General features: G+C 37.9%; 1 protein-coding gene across 1 annotated transcript; it reads right to left on the reverse strand.

Annotated features, from left to right (window-relative positions):
• LOC145989718 (E3 ubiquitin-protein ligase TRIM23-like) lies at nucleotides 1–25,998 on the reverse strand. The gene is made up of 10 exons (XM_083124982.1): nucleotides 25,872–25,998; nucleotides 22,593–22,755; nucleotides 20,148–20,269; nucleotides 18,615–18,893; nucleotides 17,088–17,196; nucleotides 12,965–13,173; nucleotides 9,976–10,155; nucleotides 7,871–8,110; nucleotides 2,970–3,095; nucleotides 1–873 (listed from the first exon to the last, which is right to left on the reverse strand). Exons 1-10 carry the CDS (start codon nucleotides 25,953–25,955, stop codon nucleotides 694–696), a joined length of 1,692 nt encoding a protein of 563 aa, XP_082981108.1. The 5' UTR covers nucleotides 25,956–25,998; the 3' UTR covers nucleotides 1–693.
• Nucleotides 25,999–26,584: the final 586 nt, after the last annotated feature.

Raw genomic sequence — 26,584 nt, forward strand, 5'->3', positions numbered from 1 at the left:
TGTAAAATGGAGGAAAATCTTATAACATATTGCTATGTTGGAATGGAAGTTTGTAAAAAAATTTCACCTTCTATCAGAACATTTTACATGACTGAGCAATGTGGCACATCACATCCGTATTTGTCATGTGAGAAATAATGGAAAAAAATACTTCCTCAAAAATAGTTTCCAACATATGAAACTATTACGAACAGGTGTCGACAACTTAAAAGCAGAATGAAGACATAATTGTAGGTGTATATGGCAGAAGAGTGTGCTAAAATAAAAATGCAAATTTTGGGGAACAAACGATCAAAATAAAAATATGACACCAATTTTTTTTTTAAAAATAAATAAATCAAAGTACCTACCAATAGGCTTCCCCCCAGCCTCCCTGCTCAGTATCACGACTGTCTAAATTAATCTGTTCCATCCCTAATTTCTATTAAAATGCAATCCAATTAACACAATTAACGTCTCGGTATGATTTTTCTATTAAAAATGCTTTTTGCATTACATATTTTCCGTGAAAGGCTAGGTAATAGTGAAGCCTTACCACAACGCGACAAAGAGAACATCTTACAAAAAAGGGGATACAAAAGCACAACCAAAGTCCTCTTCCCTGGACAGGGGTTCTAAACACCGTGCTCTGCCATACAGTACTTTGTTCCACAACATTGACCATTACAGAAACCGATGCTCCTCGGAGCTTGATCAGCTGACATCGTACACGGAGGCAGCCACCAGCTGGCGGGAGAGCCAGTCCAGTCCGTCGTGAAGGCCCATCCCACTCTGAGCATCACATGCTTGGATGTGCCAGCTTCTTCCGCAACAGAGCTTGTACAGCGCAAACTGCTCTGTTAGGTTCTCAATGGTCATACAACCTGGAATATCCTAAGTGAAAAAAACATCATTTAAGTTCCATGAAAAATTTCCATTTCTATTAGCACTACTTACCAGACCTAAATCAAATGTCTAATTTAAAACTTGCTCTGAATTCAAGGCCAATGCTGATTCCTGGCTACACAACATACAATAACAGCAATGCAAATTTTCAGCAGTTAGGAAGTAGATCAAAATTCATGGTCATAAATCTGACTCACCTTGTCGCCAGAAGATTAGAAAACACAGCACGAAACAAATTAAAAATTTGGTTCCAAGCTTTTGACCCTTTCACAGGGTTTTGGAACTTGGAACTGAGTTTTTAATTTGTTTCCTGCAAAGTCTTTTAAACTATTTTAATCTGGCTACAAGGTAAGTCAGAGTTTACCATTATTGTGCCAGCAAGTGACATACGAAGTTTTTTTTTTTTTTCTTACAATGTAAATTCATGTCCGAGCAAAAAAACAAGGTTAGATATAAAGTTCTATATTTCCTTTGGGAAAAATATTTTCACACTTTCATTTCAATGTTAAGAGATCACTGTCATTAAAATAAATACAAAAGGTTTTTCTTTCAGGATAAGACAGATTAATTAGTGCTCTATTGGTATCGGCCAGTATCTGTTTATCATTAAATTACTGATAACTTTACCAATGTGATATAACTATCAATAGCCTCTAACTTTCTGCAAAACTCTTGCCATTTTGTTATTATTTTTATTAATATAAATGTATAATTTGTATTCCTGGTTTTGTAGAGTAAAAGTCTTTCTCATGGGCAAAAAACAGTCCACTCATCTAATTATAACCATTAATCAAGAAGGTTAAAACTTGCAACTTTGTATACAATTGGTAGAACACTGTTTGCTGGTATCAGTAAATTTTGTATCGGTGCTTTATTGATATCAGCAAAAATTTCACAGGGATGACAAAGATGCCAATGAAAGATCATGTAGTGGAGAGGGTGAGAAGAGAGGATTGGAACACAGGGGTGGTGAGCAACCATAAGAAGATGGGGAGGCTAGAGTTCTATGCCATGAAGGATTAAGTATTTTTTCTTTATGCGTAACTAAATACCATTAATATGATCTTTTGATGAGACACCAAACTTTTAACTTATTAATCTGGCATATTTGTTTATCACTGAAAAGTCAATAATTTTACCACTTTGATATACAATGCTTCCCTTTTTAAAATGAATACAGTACAAATGTGTAATCTCTTTACATGTGTAGAAGATAAGCTTTACTTGCAGCAAATATCAGTTCTGTGGCTTGAAAAAATAACACGTTTGATTATAATGTTGCCAAGATTTAAGAAATGTAGTATTTCTTTGCATAACATATGCATACACACACAACGAGAACAGAAATTGCAATTAGACTACAAGCTATCTATGGCACATGCTTGGAAACGTTGGATCAAATGTTTGGACCAACTTAAACAAGGAAGGAATGAATAATTATTGCTACCTTATGACAGTGGGAAAGGGAGAAGAAAATGTGCTCCCTATTTTTCCAGCATGGACTTTCCCCCAGAGAAACAAGAAAAGACAATAGTCACCCACACTGAACACAGGTTAGTACTCATTATCCAATATAAATGCAATTGTTTGCATACTAAAGATATGTGCGTAAAAATAAGCAGGACGTTACGTTCAAAAATTCCGGCATCTGCACCATGCTTTGCCGTCTGCAGCCACAAGCTATCTCGGCCCCAAGCCAAACTGAATGCCATGTACATGACATAGGGATGCATGTTCCCATTAATGGCAGGATGCAGGGTGGAATTATTTAAAATCTGTTTAAATAACAGATTTTGTTCCCATCCTGATCTTGAGAGAGGGCCACGGGTGACTCCAAAAGATGAAGCAACACACAAAAAACTATATTGTGACTGTCGAAATTTCAAAAAATAGTGTAACAATGCAGACATGAAGCATGTGCATGGGCATGGGCATGGGCAAGTGCATTAAGTGGTCGACTTTCGATCTTGATGCCAAAGTGACCACGGTTCGAATCCCTGCCTGGGCATAGGTGTTCTTTGCAAAATGCAAAAATAAATACGACACTAAATAAAGCATGTTATACTTTTATTATTATTCCTTACCTGCTTATTAGCAAAAATCAGTAATGAAGCATCCTTGAGCTCCTTCTCAGAAATTAGCTTTGTCAACTCACTATGGGCCTCGGGGAGTCTTTCTCTATTGCTTGAGTCTATCACAAATATTACAGCCTGTTGAAGAGAACACATGCTATAATATGGGAAAACTTAAGACTTAAGATACTATTTTTAACTTAACACTTAAGTTACTATTTTTACATCAAATAAGTAGGGATGGGGCAGATTAATATATTGGTATTGGCCAACATAAACATATTGATGTATCAGTTTATCAGTACAATTACCGAAAGTTTCACTAATCTGTATATCTAGTTTGTTAGTACCTTCATTACATATAAAAGTATAATTCATACAACCTACTTGTCTTAAATACACAGCTCCAGTTTCTAAGCCTAAATCCATTGCAGTCACATAGTCAACTAAGAAGGTGAATGAATCATTCGGGTTCTGCACTGAAATTCTGTAATTTCATTTTAGACTGGTAGAATATCAGCTCAAAATATCACTACAAAGAACTATCAGCTGAACAAATGTTCACAATTACATCAAACAAATAACTTTACGTAAAGTTTCAAAGAATAAAAATTATAGTGAGATTAATTTTGGTGGCCACTATCTACCTCAGAACCTGCTGCTTCAGTGCTCTGGATCACATTGTTTAGCCAAAGTTGGCACGTGTGCTGCTGAAGGTAGTTCATCTGGCAAACTGTCCTTAACTGTAGAAACACATATTTAACATACGAACCAGCTACCACAAGAAATGGATCCCAATTCCTTACCACCCCCACCATATCCAAACATCTTGCCGAAGCTCTTTGAGAAGTCAATATTAACATAACCAGCAAGCCTACAACTGAAATGGCCTATACACTCAAGCAAACACAGTGATACTTCCTCTTTCCTGGATATCCTAGACCTATGGTGTTAAATGGGAGTAAGGTAAAAGGTAAAGTTCCCCATGCATATAGCAGCACTGTGCCATAAAGACACATTTAGATGATGTGGGGGTAGGGCTCCAGTCATTTTCGATCTCTGTCATTTTGGAGGTGATGTGATCAGCACCATGCCCAGGCTGGCTTTACCAAGACTACTAGAAGGAAAGGCTGGGGTCAGACACGCCTCTTTTCGCGACTGCTGCGGGTGTGACGTCATGGGCGGACAAAACCCAGCTGAGTCTTTACCCCATACGGAAAGAAACGTGGAAAGGCTGATCTGTTTTGTTCTTTTCGCTCCATTTTTCTTGTATTTCTCGATTGTTGGGTTCAGGGTGCAAAATCCTGGAGGGGACGAGGGGGATTTCCCCCCACCAACAATCTTGGCCACAAAAAAAAAAAAACACCAAAAATTTCCCGGGGGAAAGAGTTTTTGTTATAACAATGAAAAGATAAGCAATTACTTTAAATTTCAAATATACTTTACTAAGAATAATATTGAAAACACACACAAATTAGTGTAGTTGTGAGTGTTGAATGCTTTCTGTCTCAAGAGATCATTAACAAATCTACATCAATATGTATGAAAGTAACAAATTAATTTCTAATTAATAATCACAATAATTATTTTAACCCTTAGTTCGCCGCCGTAACACATATGTTACAAAAAAAGTATGTCCCTTGTAGCCGCTGTAACACATATGTTACAAACAGCTTTAGATACAATTATCGAGGGTTTGCCACACTTATATTTGTATATTGAGGTTGAAACACTGACAGTTCGTTCGGGAACTTGTTTTGCAATCTTGTTTCGAAAATTTCAAATTCTCCCCCCTCCTTTCTCGGAATATGTCACGTGTTTGGGCTCACCCAAACACGTGTTCGCTCTTCAGTTGACAGACACAAAGAGCCGAGTCAACAGGGAAGAAAGATTCACAGTAGCTACACAAGATGCAAGTACGAACGAAAAAAAGCAAAAGTTCGGGTTTTCTCCCCAAAGTAGCTGGAGAAGAGGGGGCAAAGTCCACATTTTTATGATTTTTTCATTGAAATTCGGGGGATGCAGCCCCCGCCCGTAACCCCCCCCCCCCCCCCCATGGTTGGGGCATCCAAATTTTACATGGTTGCATGCACTGATCTTCTGCCTGCAAAACAAAAGTTATCCGACGTAGATTGGTCCCATGGTGTCAGTTATAACAATTTTATGAATAATATGCAAATTGGCTAAAATTCGATCGAGTTTTAAGTTTTGCCTTTATTATTCAAATTGTATTGCACCCACGAACATGAATCAAGTTTCATTCTGTTGCGGAAGGTCTATTCTTTGAAAAAAAAAAAGCAAAAGTTCCGGTTTTCTCCCCAAAGTAGCTGGAGAAGAGGGGGCAAACTCCACATTTTTATGTTTTTTCATTGAAATTCGGGGGATGCAGCCCCCGCCCGTAACCCCCCTATGGTTGGGGCATCCAAATTTTACATGGTTGCATGCACCGATGTATTGCCTGCAAAACAAAAGTTATCCGAAGTAGATTGGTCCCATAGTGCCAGAGTTATTACGATTTTTCTCCATTATGTATACGAATTCAAATTTCCCGCTCAAAGCCTCGGCGACACTGGGCTTACTTTCGTCAGACCGCGCGGCGTACTAAGGGTTAATTGAGTAATTTATTTTTACTTTTAATAACATTACAAATAAGCACATCGTATAATTCACACATATGTTTCTGGGGAGGGGGGTTGAAGGTTACGAACTTTCTCCCCCTCACCAGTTTTCAATGATTTCGCACCCTGGTGGCTTGTGAGGTGTTGCAGTTCACAATGCCTTCAGTGAGGTGTTGCGACGTGTCGTGATCTCCGATGAAAAAAATAAAAACAGCGGGCGACAATATATAACTGAACACATCGCATCTAACGAGACTTGTTAGTGGATTGCAATACCAGTAGTCTCATTACACAACATCAGGCTACCATACACTTCAAAATACACAACTTGCTATTTATATACGAGTGATGCTTAAATGACAACGTAGTTCAACTTCCGTCCTCCATTGTTCTATTATTTATTCAGTCAAATTTTCATCACAATCCCCCCCAAAGTTAAGTGGACTCAACCAGCTTTCACATACCCGCCTGTAGGCACACCTGTTCGACATTCCACTGATTATATATACGTATAAGTATATAAAGTGACCCTCGACTTTCTTCAGTTCTATGTCTCAAGTTTTCGTTCAGTGAAAAGTTTTTTAAAGTGTGTGTTACATAATACACACGGAACTTCCTCACATTCCTCCCTGTGTAGTTCAAAGATTCATAAGACTCAGAATTGTAATCTGAATAAGGAAATTTAATTAAGAAATAAATACCAATAGTCGAAGCAAAGTTACCAAATTTGAAGAAGTTAAGTGAAAACAGCTCCTCTCTCACTCCTAAAAGAGAGCAATAGACGAGATTGTTTTCTTTTACATATTCAACTTATCCATAATTTTGGCTTTCTGCCTTTCTTTATTTAACAAAATTATTTTACGCATTCAACATATATATTTTTCTTTCTGTCCTAACAAAATGCATTACTAGGTGTATTAACCGCAATTTTACATGAAACTAATGTTTCACAGAGGAATGTGACGACTTATAAACTACCGATAAAATGTGTGCGTAAATGGCTGTGTAATCCAACTGTAATGACATACGTTATGTCGGATCCTAAGTAAGTCTGTGTATTCACTCCCAATTAGCTTCTGGGCATAATTACGGCTCTTTTTTGTTCATAATTACTGCTTTGATTCGGCTGCGAAACCGGAGCGTAGAGCGATCTGTCCGCGCGTGACGTCACGCCTGACGTCAAGGACCACGTGATCAGGTATGGCCCCAGCCTTCTACTCTAGTAGTCTTGTGGCTTTACCCCCCAGATACCAATTGATTGTAGGCTAGGTGAGCGTCATAGCCAGCAGTGACAAGGATGGAAAAAATTCACCTTAGATCACCCACCCCGCGAATCAAACCCAGGTCTCCTTCATGGCAGTCAGATGCCCCACTGACTAGACCCCCGCAGCTCTGAATCAGAGTGCAAACTGTATTACTTTAGCTGATTCATACCCAGTAGAATCAAACTTCAACAAGGTAATATTAAGAAAACCCATTCCACCATCTGTATGGATAATTCCAAACATGACAAAATTTAAAACTTGTAGCATGTAACCAACACCCTGAATAATATTAAAAGTAAAAAAATTAAGGTAAAATACACTCTGTTATTGTGTAGGGAAAGTTCAATGTTTCCATGTTGCTTCTCTTCACAATACTTTCACCAAGTTTACCACATCACACCACGAATGCTCAAATAAGTTTAGCTAAGTTTGTTATGAGCCCACTTGCCTGCATGTGCAAAAGCACATTAATATACATATTACTAAAACTTACATTACAAATTTAAAAATTAGCCAGTCTGATTCAAAGTAATTATATAAACAATTATGTCCTGCACCGTGACTGTGCAGTCTAAGGGATCATCCTTTGGGCTCAGACTATGGGACGCAAATAAGTTCCAGTCTCCTGGAGGGTAGTGTAAAACCTCTTTTCCCGAGATTTCAGCCTGCGTATGGGACCGGGGGCCACGCACCATCGTGAGGAAAATGGGGAGATACTAATGAGTAGCATAACCTGGTCACGGAAACCTACGACGACGACTGTGGGTTTGTTGTGCTGACCTGTAACTGGTTGAATATCTCCCACGTCGGCAAGTGGGAGTGAGGCCGGTAGTCGGTATGTGTGCCCTGGTTCTCACAGGTTATTATCACGTAAATAATTACATTAAAATACATAAAAAGAATCAAGTAATAATCTTATATCATTACAAAGGGCAGTTGCAGCATGAACATTAGTTTAGCTTAAAATAAATGCTGAGTTAAGACTTCTATCAAAATAAATACAATAAAAACCTTGTTGTGACTTTCCCACCTGTGTATTTAAATAGTAGTGCTTCCACAAAGGACGCAGCTTGCTCTGGCCACCGACATCCCAGATGGTGAACTTCAGATTCTTGTACTCCACACTCTCCACGTTGAACCCTATGGTGGGGATCATCTGCATGAACTCGTTCTGCTTCAGCTTAAACAGGATGCTGGTCTTTCCTGCTCCGTCTAAGCCCAGAGTCACAACTCTCATCTCAATTTTTGGTCCAATGTGCACTCTGTTGTCCTGTTCGGCAAGAGAAAATAATGCAGATAGTTTACAACATGAAAAATGTGCTGCTACTACTACAATGGGAGTGAATCTATAAACTTTGAACTGACATCTTTGTTACAATATGCCTGGAGAGATCCTACACATGAGTCACGAGAGCCACCGTAAATATTTTAAAGACAATTACAAATTAACAAGAAAAGAACAAGTGACATCCATTGAACCAGCACAAAATCAGGAGCAAGAATTTTGGGCAAAATTGTTCATATACAGGATGGTCACAAAGTGGGTGTACTCCCTTTATTTTCGACACTACAATAGTTATGGTTGAATGATTGATATGGACACATACCTGATACTTTAAGAGTCTGGAACGTCAGTATGGAGACTGTCATTTTAGTAGCACAGTTGAATTCTGAAACATGTTCTCGTACACTTCACATTGCAAGTGTGTCATCACCTAAATAAGACCTTTCCTGGGCAAGAGGTTCTGAAGATTACCCAGCTCCCATAATCGAACTTCCAAGAAGTCCTGACCTCGTCTCTGGAGGTTCATCAACGATAGAGACTGAAATAACTGGTATCACACACCACAAGAGTTACGAGCAGCTGTGAAAGATGCCTTCACGTACATGAACCTGCATTAACCTCCACAAAACATCTGCCAGAACATGGCACAGAATTTATCTGTGCTACGAAAATGACTGTCTTCATACCGATGTTCCAGACTCTTAAACCACCAGGTATGTGTCCATATCAAGCATTCAACCAAAATCATTATAGTGTCAAAAATTAAGGGTGAAAGGGGCATGCCCACTTTGTGGCCACTCTGTACATTGTTATATTTGATCGATTATAAGAGACATAATGTCATTCAACAGCCTTTTGTGAATGGTGACAGTGTAATTGAAATAGAAAAGTTACACAGAATTATTATTTATTTGTGTTAGAAGTAAATTTTAACCACATTTATGTTATAAATTTAAATACTAATTAGTTTAGCACAGTGGAACAGTGCAGAAAAATGTACAACTCTGAGAACATTTTCATAACATTTTGTATGTAATCATAAAATCTTGGAATAGAAAAGTGATATTCCACGTTATCTTCTTGAACTACTACGAACCACTGAAAAGTGTCAATACACGTACTGCTCAGAAAGAAAACAACATCCTCACATATTCTCAAAATAGAATACCTTACCAAACAAAATTAAACCAAAACCTACAATTCGCTATTTGTAGGTATTTTTATCCAAATAGTATTAATGAGCATGTATGGATCAACACCAGCAAAACTCTAGCACCATGAGTGAAATAAAAATCAGTCATTAAGAAATCAATCATTCCTTGTTAAATAAGTGTAAGAGCAGTACATAAAAATTCATTGTTTTAAATTTAAAATGTTCAGCATGGCATTATTAGACTGCAGAGAAAAGAACCAGTACTACATAACCTAAAACAAACCAATCTAAAACACTTGTTAACACCTTAACACTTCACAAATACATGCAAACTGGACACCGGCTATCTGGATGCTGAAGCACTGTTGCATCCAGTGCCAAGGCCGGCGTACAGCTGTGGGTTTAAATTCCAGCAGATGCGCTCACATTTCCCGAAGCACTAGCGGCCGCTCCTCAAACAACTCGACCGAGAAAAACACTGTATAGAGTGAAAAAGAAATTCTAGACTTTATCTGCAAGTGAACTGTTCACAAAAACTTACAGCCAGTGACAATATATAACAGGAATATAAATAAAAGATGCAGTAAGTGGTTCCTCCTCTTTCTCCCCTACACACAAATGAAAAAGAAGGAAAATGCCACGAGAGTAGATAATATCAATATATTACAAGCAAATTAGTACTTGTTTTGAAAAATACCTTTGTGAAAGTGATTGGGATACTAGGGTCTGGTTGTAGTTGTTCGGGGCTCATTTCAGAAAACTGCTGCTGTTGTTTCTCCACAGAGCTAAGAGTTTCCTTTATCTCCTGAGCAGCCATCAGAACTCTCACATCGTCTTGTTGAACCATCTGTTCACACTGCACACACACTGCTGCCATCTGTGGGAAAAACAAGGGAAATATTGTTGAAGGTCATATACATGGTACTCCTGCACAACAAATGAAGGTGAGGTAGATGTGAATCATTGGCCTCTGTTTGCAATGATGACATCAAGGATTCATTTCCTTTTTATCCAGGTACACATATCACCATTAATATACAAGGTTATTAGAAATGATTGATGTGGTTTCGATATTTTCTTCTGGGCAATTCATGAAACATACAGTATTTAGAACCATGCCAATTGATGAAGACACTCTTGAAGATTTATTTTGTTACAGACAGTACCCAGTATACATATATTTGGCCGCTACGAGGCAAGACTTTACAAGATGGCAAGCCATGGCTCTGAGAAACTTTTCTTGTGCCCAAATGTCATCAAAGTCGGTCATTTACCAATGTCCAATATACTTCTTAGAAAGTATTTCTTCAATTGCTATCATCGAGTGTTTAAGGATCAAAGCAGCATAAGGCTTCATTACAGTACGGACGCGATAAGAAGCGGCGTGCAATTAGAACGCGGAACGGCAGAACGTGACCAAATTCTGTCTCCTCATTGGCTGCCATGTGGCGGGGGGGGGGGGGGGGGTTCTACGTTGCCACGTTCGCACAAACACACGGACAGGCTAGTCAGCTGTTGGCAAGCTTGGGAAAAAAGTCACGCGAAATTAAGCACGTACATATCAGTATGCTAATATATGTTATTTCTGTAAAGTGATAAATTAACGAATCTAGAAGTTTGAATCTGAAGTTTCTTGTAGGTTGACGTTAACTTCACGTGTGAATTTTACATTCTGGCAAGCATGAAACATTTTATCTTCCTGCTCTACACAGCAACCGAAAACCTTCACTGAAAGAACCTTTGTTGTGTTTTTATTATGGTACATTGAAAGTATCAGCTACCGGCATCTTTTTACTTATGTCGTATCGTTTGGTTTGATTTGGTGTTTTAAGTCCACTTTATGCGCAGTAAGGCTAATCGGGACTGGACCTACAGTTTAAAGTGGAATCCGAACCACTTGTGCCTCCACCGGGTATCGAACCCGGGACCCCTTGATTACAAGGCAATGACGCTACCACTGCGCCATGGGGGAGGTCCTTATGTCGTATCGAATCACAATTACCAACAAAAGAAAATGTGTCTTGTGTTATGAACAACACAGTGGCAAATCGTTCTACTTTGATTTCATGCCGCCTCTCTTTGCCTTCTTTGTCACGCCGCGATTGTTGAAGCTTCAGAACGTACAAATGAAATGTATTCCTTGAAAATTAGGGCAAATTACGTATAAACAAATTACGTACAACTTAGTTTCGTTAACACGTTTCTAAATTATATTTTGAGGAACCTACAAAAATTCACCTCTAAAACAGAATTTTACAGAACTGAGTTACTGTATTACGGAGAAGAATTTATCAAGAACAAATCAATTGTGTGAATTGATTGATTGAGTTGGTGTTTTAAAGTCCGCTTTATGCACACTACGGCTAATCTGGAATGGACCTACAGTTGGAAGTGGGATTCAAACCACTATGTGCCTCGACAGGGTATCAAACCCAGGACTACTTGATTACAAGGCGACAACACTTACCCTACCACTGTGCCATCGGGGAGGCACATGTGGGTGTGTGAAGTGAGATAATTTGGGAGCTATATGAGAATACAGACTCTGTCAATACAGAGTTTAATAAATTACAACGAAACGCTTGGCAATTGCTCGATTTCCTTAACATTAATGATACATTGGGTACATGAGTTATTAATGCTTTGAGCTACCTGTATGTAAAAACATAAAAAATGAATGAAAGAACAGAAGTAGTAGTTAAAGAATCAGTTCTTTTTGCTTACCGCCTACCATTGCAGTGGCACTATCCCAAGATCATCTTCATTGTTGGTTGGTAAAGGAACATCTTCATCTGAGCTACTACTGTCACTGTTGTCTTCCCGCCCAAGTGAAATTACAAAATCCTCCATTTGCTGCTCTTGAACTCCCTCCTTTTCCCATGCTTCGGAAATAATCTTCCTTGTGTGTTCTATAGCCAAACGCCACCTATCTGCTGTCACATCCCCGATAGCCTGTTCTGTCAATTGCAAAATTTTAGACGGGGTAAAAGGTGGCAAAGTGTTCCTCTGTGCTACCAGCCCTTTGACCTGTGCCCAAATAAGTTCGATTGCATTGTACATACAATGAAAAGGAGGGAGAAGGTCCACCGTATGTCCCGCTTCTTCTGCAAGCTTGTCTATTCGATATATGGGGAACTGGGGTTTGTGTAACATAAGGAGCTGCAGTAGTTCAGCCTTCCTCATGTTTCTGTGGGCTCGCGAAAATCCTGAAGTCCATGCCGCTTGCTAGCGCGTCCCGACTTTAGTCACTTCCACAAAATATGCCACACTGTAGGTTACGGCATGCAGAATTCCTCTGATTTTGTAGGACTCCATTGTAAAGCGTCTCTAACCTTGTCCCCTTGTGCTTCTGGTTTTTCCTTTTATGCAGGCACCCTGTTTTCTAAAGCTGTGCATGCCACCAATGAAGGGAATTTGTCAATGAACAATGGTAACTGAGTATGATGAAATTCGAGCAGAAAAACACGTTCTCACTGCCATGACCTGTCATCTTTCAAAACCTACCTGCTGGTGGCCAAATACAGGAACCTGGCTATTGTGAAAGGCAACTTTGAGAGTGTCTTTATCAACTGATCTGGTTATAAATGCCAAATGTTTCATGATCTGCCCAGAAGAAAAAAACATTGAAACCCAGAAAATCATTTTGAATAACCCTGTAGAATGAATATGACAGCACAAAAACTGACCTGGGAGAGAGAAGTGGTCATGTCTTCTTGGAGTTGCCTGAGAGAGCACAGCCTCTCCCGGATGTGGGTGTCGACTGCAGTGAGGGCTGCAGCCTCCTGCAGCTGCAGGGTCTCCCGCAGCTGTTGGAAGTAGTTCTGAACCCTTAGTCGTGCTACTTCCGCTGTTCCCTCAGAATTTGCACTTCCATCCATGTGCTGTATAACATTTTCTATAAAAAGAAAATACCAGTATTTAGTTTCTGGATTTAAAAAAAAACACCATGAAAGTTCAATACTCTCAGTGTTGAATCAATGCCATTAGTGTTGCATAAGTACACACATGTATGTATGGAAACCCAAAATGTGAAATAATACATTGTAGTGTTCATTTTTCATGTTTCTGAAAGGTGTGAAGCAAGTTTTCCTACCATGTTTTGTCACAAAATCATGCAAAATGAATTAGAAAACATGAAATAAACTCAAACACAAATGTTATAGAGATTATTTACTGACACGTCACTTTCTGAAATCTGAATATTCTGAGAATTATGTAAATTCACCCAAAATACACGGTGTCCGGCTTAAACATCCAACAAAAGAAAAATTCATAACTTGAGATGTATTTGAGATATTTCTACAGATTTAAGTTCTACAAATAGAGTAACTCAAAGTGCTTTTTTACATACAAAAATGCTTTTTTACATACCTAGTATGTTTCAACATGTGCACCATTTGTGGCACGAAAGACGTCTAATCTGTATTCCATCTCTCTCTCCACGTGTTGTTCAGCATTGCAGGCGTAACATTGTTCATAGATGCACAAATGTGCTGGCGCAGATCACGAACTGGTGTTTGATACACTTCATTTTTTACAAATCCCCCCAAAAAATTAAGATGCGTAATGTCTTGGCTTCTACGGGGTCACGAAATTGGATGGCAACCCCTACTAATCCAACGCCCAGGAAATTCATGGTCCAAAAAATCTCTGACAATTCCTGCATAATGACACGGCATGCCATCTTGCTGGAATATCACGTCGTGAGGAAGTTGTGGTACAACGTACAACTCCGACATATCCAGGTAATTTGCTCCATTAACAGTATGCTCCACGAAGAAGTATGATCCTATAACTCTGTTCTTCAACGATGCACACTAGACATTCACACCCGGAAGTGTGAAACGTACATTCATCTGAAAAACAAACTGGCTCGTTTCTTCCGCGAATGCTTTCCACAGTGGCTTGTCCTGAGGTTCGAGTTTCTGACAAAGCTGCAATTTGTATGCCCGTAGGCGTAACCGTTAGGTATGTGTAATTCCCTACTTGCTCGTCGGACGGACTTCCTAGGGCTTCGATGAAAGGATGTGTGGATTTCTTCAACACTAGCCTCTGAAACTGCACACTTTGTGTGGTGGCCCAACATTGACTGCACACTGCTGGTTTCCCGAAGGCATTTGTCCCATTTCTTGATGGCTTTAAACTTGTAACATTGTCAGTTGGTCGTAATTGATACTAACGCCGAAAACAATGTTGTACAAGTGTTACAGACTTCAGTTCGGCGAAAGCAAGCACACAGAAAACATTCTGTTATGGAATCCACATTGCTACTGGCATGTTTGTTGCCAGCTGCAAACAATGCATTGGCATGATTTCGTAAACAATGCAGTTATGCACATGCATATGTGCGGAGCAACCACACAGAGTTTGGTTTGAGTTCGTGTTTTACGTCCACTTTATGCACAGTAAGGCTAATCAGGACTGGACCTACAGTTTAAAGTGGAATCCGAACCACTTGTGCCTCCACCGGGTATCGAACCCGGGACCCCTTGATTGCAAGGCAATGACGCTACCACTGCACCATAGGGGAGGCCCAGCAACCACACAGAAAAAAACATTTTCAGTTACTCTTTTTGTAGAACTAAATTCTATAGAAATACATAAAAAAATTGTATTGGAAAGGAAATGTTTATTTTTGTGCAATAAGAATAGTTTCAAATCAAATTTAGAATTGTATTTACCATTTTAACACTGAAATGCCATTTTATATGCCACTGTCCATCCTGGAATGTGTCCAGGTTTATATACTGAAATCTTGATATTATATTCACCATAATGTTTCCCCCTTCCTTTGTCTTTTAATTATTTTATTACCGGGATGTAAGTAGGAAAAGGTACTAGTGAGAGGTTTTGTAACAAGGCTCAGACTATTCTATGTTCGGAGTGATGCCTCCGTTGTGACGTTTTTCTACGCAGATCAGTAATAAAAGTATTACGTTAATTTATCGCGTAGAAAAGCCTCACATTCTTCCTCATATCTCGGTTCGCCTTGACCAAATTGCAAGTCGAAATATTAAGAGGGATTGTAAAAAGGGGGAACGCAAGCAAAAAAGGATTTTACTGATTTCCTTCGCAATTTCACGATAACGTCGGGATTTGCACCCAGATCAACGTGGTGTGACGTTCGGTTCATTTCTTGTATATGCAAGGCGGGCACTAATCGGCGTTAATTGGGCACAAGAAAAAGGGAATACATTTACGTAATTCCGGGTTGGCACTGTTGTGGATAAATAAGTACATTGCGTACCTTGGCAAAACATGTAAGAGCACCAAAAAATAGGTTTCTTTCTCAAAAATGTCATGTGTATACCATTGTCAATGATTGACGTTTCTAACTTTTAACGGTAACCTTTGTACAGAATTGCATATAATGTAATTTGTCAAATTGGGATTGGTTAAAAGGGAAAAATGCATTGGAGTTGTTTTATATTGGTCATATATGTTAACAGTTTATCTAGTTTATTGTAATACCTCCGGGGAATGTTAAACCTTTGAACAGATGCTGGTTTCGTCAAAAAGAAATGTTATATATATCGATGTATTTGTAACTCACATGAAAATATTAACCATCTCTTCGTTGCATGGGTTAATATAATAAATTTGACCATGTGTCGCAAATTACATATTGTAGTACATATTTATCTTTAAAAAAAAACAAAAAAAACTGTACCTTAAATTAAAAATTGGGCAAACGAGGTTGTAATTATTCGGACACGGAACCGTGGCAGAATTCACGTTCTAGTTTAAGGATTATCTTGTCGTGTAAAAAGGAACATCTTTTGACTTTAGCGCGAACGGTATCTCCTTGTTAAATAGATCACATTATCCCGATTAGTTGGTTCTCTCACGAGACTGAGGTGACGGTACAAAATACATGTCATTAACCTCAACAACGACTTTTGTAACTGTTAGGTTTGGGTACGTGTAACTTGATTCCACGGCCTCTTTACGCGTCTTCCCTATTTTGCTTATTAATTAAGTACCCACCTAATCAGTTACACCGTACTCCAGGTACATACCTGCGCTCTATCTTCCTCGGTGTTCACTCGCACAAACCATATCCAATACTGATCACGAAATTTCCTTCCGATCTTCTCAGATCGGTTCGGTTGCTTCGCTATACAAATTCCAATACCTGTCGATTCATATCCGTCTGTCAGGCTGGTACCTTTCCATGGACGGGGCAAGTAATGGAATTTGTAAGGTCTGCATTCCAAACCGACGAGAACATCCTGTCTCCGTAATGTTTTGTTTCAAGTACACCTTCTAATTTTTACCTACAAGTCAACAATAAATGTGTAACTCTATATATAATTCATAATTGGGAAAGGAGACGCAGTAGTATATAAATACGGAGAAACTAGTACTCACCTTATCAGCGAAACTGTTATTCTTCTTTGTTCTATCAATTTCAGTTGCTACTGCCACCATCCTCGTTGGAACTTGCAGTACAGCAAGTACTAGTTTATCCGTATTCTATCTATATCTATAAGATACTTATTTCAAACCAATACAGTGATATCCCAAACACAATCTTACAAATATAGGATTCTTCAAGTAACAGACTGATTAATACTGAGGTATCCTTTTGTAAGAATACAGCGGGAACTCAATTTAACATTTGTCAGAAGATTGAGGTGAGGTGCATTGTGTTTTAATTCAAAATCCTGTTAGTACAATATTTATTGAGTGTTATCATCACCTTGATGCAGGTACTTTACTATTAAGTTCTCTAGATAACATCTAAGTATTAGTTAGTAGTTATTTAGTACTATTAGTAGTTGCTAAGCTTAGAAAAAAAGGATATACCTAATTTATGTACAGTCTCACTCAGTTCCTCCATGAACTTTCTCATGTGTTGAACAGCACTGATTAGAGATGACCGAACACTTTCAGCTTCTGCTTCTAGTAATGCATGCTGAAAAAGAGAACAACATTCAAACCAATTCAAAACAACAGAGGCAGGAAATGGCGAATGATGATGATGACTAACAAAATCTATGAAAAATGAACTAAAAGTAGAAAAAATGTACAAACATAAAATTTATTGACATGTGTGGTGTAACTTGTTATTCCAGATAGCACAAAAGCTTGTGACAAGCTTGATATAAGCATGCAGCTTTCTGTGACAAGCTTGTCATGTCAAACTTGCTGCCAGTGGCGTATTCTGAAAATCTGATCTGGTTTACCACAACAATTCTCATTTATTGTATATATTTATTATTAATTAGATATTAATAGAAATAATGCAAGTAATACAAAAACAGAAGTCCCACATCTTCAATTTTGCGGCAATTTCTAAATAGGATGAAAAAATTTGGTTTACGGTAAACCAGATAACATGGGAGAATATACCACTGCTTGCTGCAATTTTGGCATGTGATAACTACAGTATGGCCGGAAAAGAAGTAAACCGAAAGTTGCAACATTGTACACAGTCGGTAACTTTCGGTATACAGTAAAACCTCATTAATCCTGACTAATGGGGGGATAAGTTGACCGGTTTAACGAAAGTCCGGATTAACTTAAATAAACTAAAAGAACAGTAGAAAGTGCATTAAAAACTCCATTTATAACAATAAAACTTGTTTATAATGGTGTATTTAAAGGACATAGGCCTAAATACACTATACAGTACAGTAGAAAGTCTGCGGGAAACAGAATTTAATGAGTGGTTGACTGCCTTTTCTTTGGGAAATTCTCTTGTTGACTTCTAGCTACATTTAAAACCTTGATTCTGCTTTTTGGCCTTTGCCTGTCCGGATTAAGCAAAGTCCGGCTTATAAGGGTCCGGATTAACAAGGTTTCACTGTACTTGCAGTAAGCTTACAATGCTATCTGGGATATAAAATTGTAAACATATCCATGGTGACTACTCAAGTAAGTAGCTGAAGTTCAGTTTAGGAATGTACTTACTTCTTTAGCTACTCAAACGTTTGGCAATCATGCGACTTCTTCACCAGCCTCCGTTGCAGAATGCATGCTACGACGCCAGAGTTCCTGGTTTCGAATCCCAGTCAGGACATGGGTTTTGTTTGCAAGTGTCCCTTCATCAATTTCATCATATCATCACCCATCCTCATGTTTGCGATTAGCCAAAAGTGGCAGGAAAGCAAAGTAAAATACACCAAATCAATAAATCATGTGACTTCTTCAGGAGTGAAGGCAAGAACAATCAAAGTTAAAACTTTAAAAAGGTAAGTTGGGTTAAAAGAGAAGGTTGGACAATGCAGTGTGCCTGTCACTGCTTCCTACCCTCTCAGGCTGGCAAATGGATAAGTCTCAAAAACATGCTAAAATACATTAACTACCCTCCTGAACAAGAAGGTGCTTTACCTTATGATTTTTATGATGGCCATAGTCTTTGCAAATGAAGCACATCAGTGGCGACTGCTGGCATTCTTCCTCCAAGCAGGCGAACTCCACGATGTGCGAGGGGTGGCTCAAGCATTTTGGTTTCTCCTTCGGCTTCTCTGACAGAGGGACTCTCCTGTGTTTCCTCAATGTCCGAGTGCCGTGCGTCGACTCTGAGCATTCCTCGCACAAATGCGATGCGCACACAACACAATACAAAACTGCAGTGTGGCGCTCATTCTCATCGCACGGGATGGCCAGCTGAAACAGAACAGATATTAGATACATAATTGTGATAAATAAAAAATCAAGATTTTGATACAACATACTAGAGTGAAATGTTATTTATTTTTATGGGGGTGTGGATAAAGAACTTATAATGTGGAAAAAAAATGTAATGTAATGGAAAAATTGTGTAATGTTTTGCCTCGTTGTAGCTAATGAATTGGGGAATGTATAACTAAAGGTTCACTGTATATTTCTTGCTCAAATATGATTTGGCTTCTTATCAAAATTGTAATGGGTGAATTACACGGAAACTATTTGCTCCTTTAAAAGCAAGGATGAAAGTCCACATTCAAAATCTTGGCCATCTGTGGAGATGATGTGATCAGCACTATGCTTTGGCTGCCTTAAGACTTCCAGGTACCTATTTGAGGTTTGGTGAACTGCAGAGCTGTTCCATACAAGGACATTGATGGAAAAATTACTGACACCACCTACCCTTAGAATTGAACCTGGGTCTGGCATACTGGCTGGACGACCACTGCTCTAAATGGACTACGCAAATTAAAATAGCACATTTCTTGATTAGGAGACGAACTCATCAAAAACAATATACAGGGTGGCCACAATTAAAGTTGCCTACTCAGAGACCTCCAGAGCTCGTTCAAAGCATTGGATCGTGCTGAAACTGGGTATAGAAGCTATGGAGACCATGGGAAAGCCAATGCTGATGAAAAAAAGTTCGAACCAGGTTGAAAAAGTAATTTGCTTACATGTATTTATTATACAGTGCCTTTCACAGTTGAGTCTTCCGCGGAGTGGCCGCAGCTTCACGGAAGACTCGATAGTGAAAGGCACTGTACAAATGCATCTTTTATTCACTAAACATGAAGGTTTTAAGTGTTAAACTGCACATTCCATTTAAGAGAATGAAGTCTATTCAACACTGTTTAAAATAAACAAACAAGACTACACTATAAAAACATTTGTATACAGAAAATTTTCCATCCAGAATCTTGTTCAAGAAAAAAGTGGGACAATATTTTCATTTCCAAATCCCAGCAAATTTAAATTACTTGATTCTCACTCATTTTTCGACATTTTTGGATGTATTTTTAAAATTTCCAGAATTTGTCAGGCCCAGATTGATTTCCAGGATCTTAATATCCCTGAAGAAGCCAAGTAATCTTGGTGAAATATTGAATTACAATCTTACGAGGTACCTGCTTTAACACACAATTATCTTCTATTTTTTTTATTATTATTATTATTGAAAATAATTACAATTACCTGTTTCTCTTTCTCCAAAATTTCAATGTTGAATATTGCAGGTCTTTCATGTGAATACTGCAGTTTCTCTAACAACTCTAGCAGAGCAAAATTCTTTTTTAGGCCCCAAACACCAGAATTACCTGAAAGAATGGTAATAACATGTTAACATATGACAGAATGTATGAAGGCTGGTATATTGAAGTTTACAAAATTTAATTACAATTAAAAAATCATAGGTACTTATGTTCAAGATGGACATGCTATACCGTCATGTTAATATTTGACTAATTGAAAAAAGTAGGAAAGTATGAAAAAGCTATTCTTTTTTTAAAGAAAATTTACATTGCCTTCATACAGCACAGACAATGGACTTGGACCTAGAAATATCCCTGCTGAAATTCTTCATGATTGTTCATGCTGGCACACCAAGCACTAAATTTTAATTAAAATTAATTAAAATTCTATTAATATAAAATGTTACTACAATCTTTACTGCCTTTTATTTGGATGTTAATTAATATTAGCTGCCAACATCAGGGTAACAAGTAATGACATTTCCACAATGTACATAGTAAACATTCTCTACTATTAAAATACATGAAAAACAAATCAGCAATAATCATTTAGCCTACTTTTATTACATTACATATCCCGAAGCATAGGTGTGAGCAGACCCTCTGATTAGGGGGGGCATGCCTTGATGAAAGTTCAGTCGGGAAAGAAAAAAACCCATTTCTTCTCACTAGTAACTATATACATTATATATATGGTATAATGTAGCAACTTAGAGGCACCATAATGAACAAATAAATTGTCTCTGAAATGTTTTGCGCTCCTTTTCCTCCAAACAATTGTGTTCAATTCTTCTTTGTAGCTGATCAGTGGTGATTCATTCATTCTTAGTTTTGAACTTTTAACCACTGCGTTATTTTTAAAATTACCAATGTTTCAGAGACTGATTCTGCCTCAGTCTTCAGGAGGCAGATTCAGCCTCCGAAACGTTGGTAATTTTAAAAATAACACAGTGGTTAAAAGTCTAAAACTAAGAATGAATTATGTTCATGCATTTAAGACAAAACTGTTTAGCAGCAAGAGCCTGAAGTACTTGGTAGTTATAACTTCTCTCTCTCTGGTAATTTACAATGCATTACAGAAAACAACAAAAATTGTGAGCGAAACGAGCACGAAAATTTTTACATCCACATTTTTGCAAACTGAAAACAATATAGATTTAATATGACACAAAAAATTTCATGGGCCGCCATGTCATTCTTTTACAATTTTTTCATTCGGCACCAGGACCAACTCCCGCAGCCCCTAACTACGGCTCTGAAGACTGTAAGAAAAGCAGATATTGCAAGTGAAGCGACCAAGAAAATTTTACGAAATGTATTTTTATTTGTACAAAATTTGATATCAATGGGGGGGGGGGGCAATTGTCCCTATGTGTCGCCTGCAGGTGCTCTTGGCTGTCTGAAAGAAATAATGCAAGAAAGACGTGAAAACAAATTCCATCTTGAGTATATTTTTGTCCTGCTACTCTTAGATTCTACTAGTCTTGCTTTCTTTTACTTCAATGTTTGCCCCCCATGCCCCCCTAGAATTGATTTCCATCCAAGGTTGGAGAGGGGCAATAAGTATAATATTGTTTAATGACGCCAAAAGATCCTACTAAATTTCTAGGTGCAAGTATAATAATGTAGGGACATAGATGTCTGGAAAGGGGGGAGGGGGGCAAGAATGGCCACAACTCCTCCTTAGAAATTGAATATCAACCTAAAAGTATATATTTCACATGTATAATTTGATTTCAGTCATAGTAATTTACATTAATGCGATAATTTCAAATTCAAGTGGTGTTTTTTGAGGGGGCAACACTATTATCGGGGTAATATACCCTATGGAAAAATACCTTGCATGTCCCTCTGTGGAAAAAATATGTGGACGTCCATGATTAGGGGAGGGAATTGCCCCCTTTTGCCCCCCCCCATGTGCACGCCTATGGGTTGAAGAATACTTCATAAAATTTTAGAGTATAACCAAATTTCTTTGTGAAGAGAGGAAAAGGAGGTAGGGGTCTCAAAATAGCTTTCAGATTAACTGCATGAATGGTTGGTCCACACTATCTAAACAAAACTAATTTATTCCATATGCAAAATGATATTGAATTGGTTGTTTTTTGGACTAGAAAATCCTGATAATTTTGAAAAATTCTGTTCAACTTAATCAGATGTAATGCAGTAAAGCTTCACTGTTCTGAGGACTTTAGCTGAATTCCACTATATTTTAATACTCAATGGTAAAGTAATATGAGTATTTTACTGGTTCTCAAAAACAATAGCTAATTAAATATTTTATTGTCAGTTTTATACTCCGTACCTTGATTTACTTAAAATTTTGCTTACAAATCTTACACAACTAAAACAAGGTCACAAATTATTGTCGTTGTTGGAACAGACTTACCTACTGGTGTGAGCTGCCTGTCAAAAGGACACTGAACTGTGCTGTCCCTCAACGGAAGCCGTAGCAAGCATGCGTGACACACTGTGTGGCCACAATACAGTAAACGAGGAACTTTATCACCCTGAAGACCAAATACATCTTCACAAACTCTGCATTCCAACACCTGGAATAAGATTTTAGGTATTCATTATCTTCTCTCTCCTACATAGAATTATTGCTTTCTAGATTATTTAAAACCATAAGGTATGATATTCTTTTGAATAATAATAACAACAATGTTAATATTTATATACACTACACAAACATATTTTTCAAGAGCTATAAAGGCAAGTTTATTTATTGTTCATGAGATGACTACTGAATTAACAAGTAGACCATATGACACGATTTTCTATTTACAGTTTAAACGCAAATCCTCATAGACTACTTGACAGTGTCATTGGAAGTTTGCATAATATGAAATTTATTACTAGACACAAAAAAAAACTGTGAAATAAATTCTTCATTTCATGTTTAACCTTATCATTAGTTCTTTCCTTAGCAGAAATCAGAACAACTCACAGAATTCACCCCAGTTGACAAATTGTGGTGTAGGAGATGGCCTAAAATTTTCCAACCATGGTAAGATTGATGCAGAAAGATATGAAACACACACTAAGTAATCGAACCATGTAAAAAATGCCTGTGTACTGTAATTAGTTCGGAATTAAACAATGGGCTGAAATTTGTAAGCACGTAATCAGAGGGACCAATATTTGGTAACAGTATGGTATAGTGAAAACACATTTCTTCAAATTTACAGGAGAAACTACTTATGGAAATGAGTTTCTGTAGACTTTTGGAAGCTCGTGGGAGTGTTTTCTCCCTTCGTTCAACTTATTCGGCCGGTAAATCATCTATTTTTCGACATTAATGTATCTCTGATGCACGATAGCTTTTGCCACCATTACCGTCGACTAGGTGAATCAAATGTTACGTGCGTTCGATTATGTAACCTCCTGTTAGTATATTGCAACCACGCAGTAGTTTTACAAGATGACATGTGAAGGTTGCATTGTGAAAATGTTCCCAGATATTGAAAACCCACGAGATTTTTTAATTGAACATGGAATCGTCAAGGAAGAAATGGAATGTCCTAAATGTTCTAGTATATGTAAGCTACACATTGGACCAGATGGGAAGTGGATGTATATCTGTACGAAGAGAATCCAGGGGCGTGGTAAATTACTGTACAAAAGATTTCCGCATGGATTTAGAATTTCTGCAGGAAAGGGTACATTTATAGGACAAAGTAAAGCCAGTGTACAAAAGATCGTGAAATTTTGTAAGCTTTGGTTGTTGTTGCCCTACCCAAGACAAGAATTCATAGAATTCGAACTGAACATCTGTCGAGCAACAATTGTGGACTGGTCAAACCACTGGAGACAAGTGTGCGAGGAATGGGTAATTGCGAATTCCAGACCAATAGGAGGTCAGGGAGTGGTTGTAGAAGTGGATGAAGCAAAGTTCGGAAAGACAAAGATATGTTTAAATAGAAGGGCACGTCCAGTTGGGGGGCAGTGGGTGTTCGGAGGAATTGAAAGGGAAAACAGTGAATGTTTCTTCATGGTTCCTGTAAAAAACTGCAACGAACAAACTCTGCTGCAAGTAATACGACAATTCATCCTTCCTGGAACAACTATAATATCTGATTGCTGGAAAGCATATATCAACTTGCAGGGAGAAGGCTACACACACCTCAGAGTTAACCACAGTGTGGAGTTCGACACACCTGCAAGTGGACATATCCATCAGGAAAACTTGCAAAGAATAAGAGGCGACGATTTATGAATTCATTCTCAAAACATAGAGAGAGCTTGGCGTAATGTCCGGCATTCAATTCCAATATTTGGTCGCAAGAAATATCACTTCACGGGCTACTTATCGGAGTACCTCTTCAAGAGAAATTTTCCAATGGAGAGAAGAGTGCATGAATTTTTTAAGCAAGCCGTTACCCTGCAGTACATTTAAGTGTAGTGAAAGTGAAACTGCAGGTTTTTTTTTTCAATTTAATTTTCTGTTTGCCTAACCTAACTGAACCTAACCTAACCTTCCATGAATGGTTTGTGAATCAATTTTCGCTTAAAAACTTTCTGTGAATAGTTTGTGTGGCATTTTTCAGTTCATAAGTTTGGAAACACTGCATATCAGCTGACGATAGACAACATGGGTCAAGATTTGCCCGCCGCCATATTGTGTATAACGAAAGTGAATTAGCAACGAACAATAAATACTTGTAATGTTAAAAATTACGCTTTTTCAGTGAAAAAGCATAATCCCACGTTAAAAAATGTTCCGCTATGCATAAGACGTTAAGTACAAATGTAAATAAGGAAATAAACGAGTAAAATGTGTTTTTACTATACCATACTGTTACCCAATATTTTTCTTACGGCGACAGTGGCTAATTCATATGGTGTAAAATATGTGGATGTATTACGAAGAGATTGGTATCCAGAAATCGAACGTTAAACTTCACTGGCACTGGAGTAATTTATTTTGCAAAAATGCGACATGTCAATTTCAGGACCTTAGTTATTTGGGAGCGATTTTACAATACAGGGAATTTCTCCATTTTGTTTGAAATTCGGCATACTCACTAATTTTGGCCCCCTAATCACGAATCTGCAGTCAAAATTTGGCGCTCACACGTGGAAATAGCAAAATAATCGAAATTAAGTTCTTATTTCCACACCCTCGATTTCCGAATTTCCCGCCGGTTCCGGGCTCCGCCCCTGGGGTAATCGACCTACCGCCCCCAACCGCTATCGCGGCCCCGCCTATATCTATAGACTCCCTGTTAAGGGCATGTTAGAAAGTGGCCGATTCACCTGCCCCCAAATAAGCGCCAAATTTATACGTGAGCGCCAAATTTTAAGTGCAGATTCGTGATTAGGAGACCCAAATTAGTAAGTAACCGAAAATTCAAACAAATTGGAGAAATTCCCTGTATTGTTAAATTATACCAAAAAAAAAGGAGTAAATTCGATTATAATCACCTGACGGAAGTACTAACACACCATACTGGTATTATACAAACCGCACGAACGTTCTTCTGTTTCACAGCTATAACCCAAATTAACTCCAAAATCTTCCTCAATTCAAAAAATTTCCACGATTGCAAAACTGTTAAACTAAAAAAACAAACGATCTACAGAAATATAACTGTGTCAGTATTACACATCCTAGACTAGAGTAAAGTATAAGGTATTTTTAGGTTTTTATTCTACACATACGTACGTTGGGTTTTGAGTTTAACTTTCCAGTTCTACTGAGAACTTGAGAGTAAAAACGCTCCAAATTCCCCGACATCTTTTGGTACATAATAAATACTACACTGCGACTTTAGAGCTGCGCCATGTTTGACGTATCGAGTATCGACAAAAAAATTCCGAGTTCATCTGTATAATGAATCGATACACCAACGATTTTCTATCAATGGCGGAGCATCGAACAGGTGAAGCCACAGGGAGCAGCTGCTACCCCCTCCCCCTTTGCCTACTCATAATAATAATTAATAATAATAATTCCTTTATTTAGCAGGCGAGGTTCAGCCGTAGGCTGCTCTACCACCTAACCCTTGTCATGAGCTACATAAGAAATATAAGTATATATAATATAATATGATAATATATGAGTACAGATGGAAAGCTTGATTACGCTAAAGAGAAATAAAAAAATCACATTACCTACAATTACGAATATTCTCATTTCAGTAATATTAGTCATAGGATTATATAAATGTGAAAGAACAAGAAAATATTAAAAAAGAAAAAAAATACAAATGTGAAAAGAAAAAAATATAAATGTAAATGTTAACATAAGGTTGCATTTAAGTAAATAATAATAATTTGAAGATATTAATAAAATTCCAATAGTTACAGTTATAGAATATGAGTTTTTTGTCGTTTGTTGAGTGCCAGTTCATTTCTAGTATGTGCTACTGTTCTGCT

This window comes from Lepisma saccharinum, chromosome 7 (assembly GCF_977018435.1).
Source record: "Lepisma saccharinum chromosome 7, izLepSacc3.1, whole genome shotgun sequence".
In the NCBI taxonomy this organism is placed as follows: Eukaryota; Metazoa; Arthropoda; class Insecta; order Zygentoma; family Lepismatidae; genus Lepisma; species Lepisma saccharinum.